General features: G+C 60.4%; 2 protein-coding genes across 2 annotated transcripts in view; both read left to right on the top strand.

Annotated features, from left to right (window-relative positions):
• Positions 1-341: 341 nt before the first annotated feature.
• Positions 342-2,227, top strand: CBY1 (chibby homolog 1 (Drosophila)). Its single transcript, XM_010566904.1, has 4 exons — positions 342-419; positions 859-964; positions 1,049-1,164; positions 2,147-2,227. The coding sequence occupies exons 1-4, from the start codon at positions 342-344 to the stop codon at positions 2,225-2,227; spliced, it is 381 nt and encodes a 126-aa protein (XP_010565206.1).
• Positions 2,228-2,921: 694 nt separating this feature from the next.
• TOMM22 (translocase of outer mitochondrial membrane 22 homolog (yeast)) overlaps positions 2,922-4,046 on the top strand; it is a 2,006-nt gene continuing 881 nt past the window's right edge. Inside the window, exons 1-3 of the mRNA XM_010566772.1 lie at positions 2,922-3,053; positions 3,151-3,269; positions 3,527-3,644. Of these exons, the coding sequence (XP_010565074.1) occupies positions 2,946-3,053; positions 3,151-3,269; positions 3,527-3,644 (345 nt within the window). The 5' untranslated portion in view covers positions 2,922-2,945. The remainder of the gene's footprint in view (positions 3,054-3,150; positions 3,270-3,526; positions 3,645-4,046) is intronic.

The following is a 4,046-nucleotide window of genomic DNA, read 5'->3' as shown; positions in this document are numbered from 1 at the left end:
TGTCAGGGGCGGCGGGGTGGGGGAGGGGCAACCCCAACCCTCCCTTTCCCCCCCTCCCCAAACCGCCATTTAACCCTTTCTGAAGGGCGGGGGTGCATAGCGTGAGGAGAACGGGCAGGGGGTCAGTCCGGCTTTAGGTGGAAACTGGGCAACGTCGGTGAAAGTACCGGAAAACCAGCTGCCCGTCCTCACCACCACCATCTCCTCACGTCGCCATCTTGTCACGTAGCCATCGCTTTTGGCCTCAGACCGTCCACGTCCCTCCCGCTCAGGGAGCAGCGCGAGGCGGTCAGGAGCAGCCCCCTCACCCCACCCCGTACGCCCAGCCGGCGGCACGCACGATGCCTCTCTTCGGGAAGACGTTCAGCCCGAAGAAGACCCCCCCTCGAAAATGTGCCTCTCTCTCCAACCTGCACTCGGTGAGTCCCGGCGCCTCAAGGGCTGGGTGGGCCCTGCTGCGAGCGCCATCACCCTTTACACGAGCTCCCAACCGTGATCCTCTCCGTCTGCGGCACCGTTTCCCATCACTGGTGACTATACAGGAAGGTAGAAATGGAATAGCTCAGGGAAGGATCGGCATCGCCCCACCCGCAGTCCGGAGCTGTTTCACCAAAGACTTCTCACCGGTGGTCTCCGACCCCGGGGAGACGAGCGTACATTTGGGCGGGAGAAAGTGCAGGCAGGGTAGCGAGAGGAGCCGATCCTCTGCCCCAGCAGTAGGTGACCAAAGTGAGATTTCAGGCTCCAGGGTCAGTCAGACCAACAGCTTCCATTGGAACGCCAGTCCCTAAGGAATGGGAGAGCCGGGGGGTGGCTTTGGATTTCTGTAAAACGCTGAGTGTGATCTTCTCCCTGCAGCTGGATAGATCGACCCGTGAGATTGAGCTGGGCCTGGAGTATGGCATCCCCACCATGAACCTCGCTGGCCAGAGCCTCAAGTTTGAAAATGGCCAGTGGGTGGCAGGTAGAGTGCGGCTCCGCTTGTTTTGACCTGAAGTAGCCACGGTTGGCTGACAGTCCGTATTTTGACCTCTTTCTTTCCTTCCAGAATCGGGAAGCTTCACGGGGGATCGCAGGGAAATGCAGCGCTTGCGCAAACGAAACCAGCAGCTGGAGGAAGAAAACAACCTCCTTCGGCTGAAAGTGGATATTCTGCTGGACATGGTGAGTCTTTGCCCGACTGTCACCTGCCCGCGGCAGCGGAAATGCCGGAGCGAAGGGTGCTGGAACCATCAAAGGAGGCTGTTCTCGCTGCACCCCACTCTTTCTGCTTTACCCTGCTATGCAAGACAACAGGCAAAGTGATGCCATAGGTGTAAAGTCTGATCTCCTCTGCGAGAAGAGGGGGAGTTCGCCCCCCCCGCAGCAGGGTGCTGTGGCTGATTAGGTGCCGTGTCTCCTCTTTCCCTTTCCACATGGGGCATGGCGTTTTTCTTGCCCCTCCGGCCTCTGTCCTAACTGTGAAACTTAAGTTACAGCCACCCTTTCTGGTCACAGAAGATAAAAGCTTCCACCTGCTGTGACAAGTGGTGTGACATCTATTCTGCATGTAAACCTATGGATGAAAGAATTCCCAAGCCCTAAATAAACCAAAATTCAATATTACCCAGAGATCACAGCTTTCATGCTTAAGATCTGGAGACGTTTTCAGTGAAATAGGATACATGTATATTCTGGGTCTGTTAAGTGATTTAGCCTTTATGTCGGTCTGAACAAATACTTATTCCTTCATTGTTTTCCTTCCTTACGCCCTTCCCATGTTTTCAAACTGGCAAGTGACTTTTGTGGCCGGAGCGCTTAGCGGAAGCCCCAGCTGCTCTCTGGGTTTTCCAGGTGAAATCTCAGCTTCCCGGGAACAAATTCCCTCTCGCGCAGGTGCTGGCCTGCAGCTGTAAGTCTTGGTGACATCTCTGTCCCGTGAAATCAAAAAACATTCTGAGGCCCAAACATCTTGCTGCCTGCGCTGTCGCCGACACAAGGCGCTTCTCCGGAGGGAGAGTGATCTCGGATCCCTCTCAGGGGCTTTGGCGTCGTCCGAGCTACGTGGCGGGCTGCGAGGTCGCAGATCCGGCGTCGGCGCCGTGGCACGTGGCCGAGGTTGGAGGAGTAACTCTTCGCTCTTGTCATTGTTCACTGTGCGTTGCAGCTCTCCGAGACCACGGCCGAGTCCCACCTGATGGAGAAGGAGCTGGAGGAACTGAAGAACCGCAGCCGGCGGAGGAAATGAAGACGAAGAGGAGGACGGCGGGGGAAGCGAGGAGGCCGGCTCGGGGTCTCGGCTGCCCATGGGCACCGGACAGCCGGGGGCTGTTTTGCACCTCCTGATCCCGTTGGGTACGGTGTGTAGGTACTTCGTTCTGCAACTCCGCGAGTCACAAGATGCCTCCGGTGTTGCGCGGTGCTGTAGGTACCGCGTCACGGCGGGTTATCACGCCGTCACGCTGTTAATTAACACTCCCCTTTTTTTTTTTTTTTTTTAATCAAGAGCACTTTTTACCTGGCTCCCTTCCCTCCCTGCAGCCCAGCCCAGGTACCCTCTTCCCTGACCAGAGCGGGGGGAGAAGATCCGCCTCGGGGTGGGGTGGGCGCAAAAACGTGGGGAGACCCCCCCCCCAAAAAAAAATCTGTCCCCTCAGGGGGAGCCTGTGGTGGCTTGCACAAGCTTCGGGATGCCGGAGTTGCTTGTTCTCAAGAGTTTCGCTTATTTTACATAAAAATTTACATTTCAAACCAGATTCTGTGGGTGTTTGCTATGGCGAGGGGCGCGCTGCGAGCTGGGGGGGGGCCTGGGGAGGGGTCCCGGCGCAGGCGCTCCTCCAGTCCGCCAGGGGTCGCTGTCTCCCCCCCCGCAAAGTCCGGGGGAGGACCGCCCCGCTTCCGGCGTCGCTCCGGCCGCCGTTCCGCTTCCGCTGGCTCACCGCCCCCTCCGTCCCTGGCCGGTGGTGATGGCGGCCGCTGCGTCCCTCTCTCCGGAGGAGCTGCTGCCCAAGGGCGGCTCGGGCAAGGCCGAGGAGCTGGAGGACGAACTGGAGGAGGAAGACGACGACGAGGAGGTAGGAGAACGGTTGTCGGCGAGGCGGGGACGGGCGGGGTGACCCCGGCGGGTTCGCAGGGCCGGGGCGGGCCTGATGCGGTGTGTGCCTCCCGCAGCTGGACGAGACGTTGGCGGAGCGGCTGTGGGGGCTGACGGAGATGTTCCCCGAGAGCGTCCGTTCGGCGGCCGGAGCCACCTTCGACCTGTCGCTGACGGTAGCGCAGAAGATGTACAGGTGAAGGGACCGGCGGGGCGGGAACCCCCCACCCGGGGGGGGTCCCGCGGGGGGGGGGGCCCCCATGCGGGGCTGGCGCCCGGGGACGCGGGGACGGCGGGGCCGCGGTCTTTGTTTCTGCGCGATGGGGGGCCGGGGGGGGAAGCGGGGGAAGGTTTTTCTCTGAGGCACGGGGAGGAACCTGGGTAGAAGCCTGGCACCCGTAGGCAGCGGGCGAGGAACCCCTCCTTACTCATAACGAGCTTTCTCCTTCCTAGATTTTCCAGGGCAGCTCTGTGGATTGGGACCACCTCCTTCATGATTCTGGTTCTTCCCGTCGTCTTTGAAACGGAAAAACTGCAGATGGAGCAACAGCAGCAGCTGCAGCAGCGACAGGTGAGGCGGGAAACGTTCAGGCCCTCTTGGAGCCAGCCGGGGGTGCCTGCGCCTCCTCCTGGTTACCAGCGGTTGAAGGTGCTTAGGGAACAGGGCGTGGGTTCGTTGTAGCTTCTGGTCTTGTTTCATCCCACTTGATGCTCCGGTGGGATGATCCTGCCAATTCCCGGTAACTCCGGTAAACGTTAAGCCGGCTTTGGCTGGGCTGAAATACACGGCGAGGGCTGCCCGCAGGCCAAAACCCGCCCCGTTTGCATTTGGCATGCTTGAGCGTTAAAACTCAGTTGTCTGTCCTAGCAGGGGAGGAACCGGTAACGGCAAAACGCTGCCGGTACCGTCGGCACCGAGCAGCTGCGGGGGCGGGGGGGGGGGGGGTGGGGGGGGGGGGCTGCCTGCCCTTCC

This window comes from Haliaeetus leucocephalus, unplaced genomic scaffold (genome assembly GCF_000737465.1).
Source record: "Haliaeetus leucocephalus isolate CR32 unplaced genomic scaffold, Haliaeetus_leucocephalus-4.0 Scaffold0, whole genome shotgun sequence".
NCBI lineage: Eukaryota > Metazoa > Chordata > Aves > Accipitriformes > Accipitridae > Haliaeetus > Haliaeetus leucocephalus.
This window is presented reverse-complemented; position numbering and strand designations above follow the sequence as displayed.

Excerpts from the sequence above, each read along its gene's own strand:
- CBY1 (XM_010566904.1), top strand. The coding sequence starts at position 342 with ATGCCTCTCTTCGGGAAGACGTTCAGCCCGAAGAAGACCCCCCCTCGA. Across the intron at positions 965-1,048 it reads AAATGGCCAGTGGGTGGCAG|AATCGGGAAGCTTCACGGGG; the intron begins GTAGAGTGCGGC and ends CTTTCCTTCCAG. Across the intron at positions 1,165-2,146 it reads TGGATATTCTGCTGGACATG|CTCTCCGAGACCACGGCCGA; the intron begins GTGAGTCTTTGC and ends TGTGCGTTGCAG.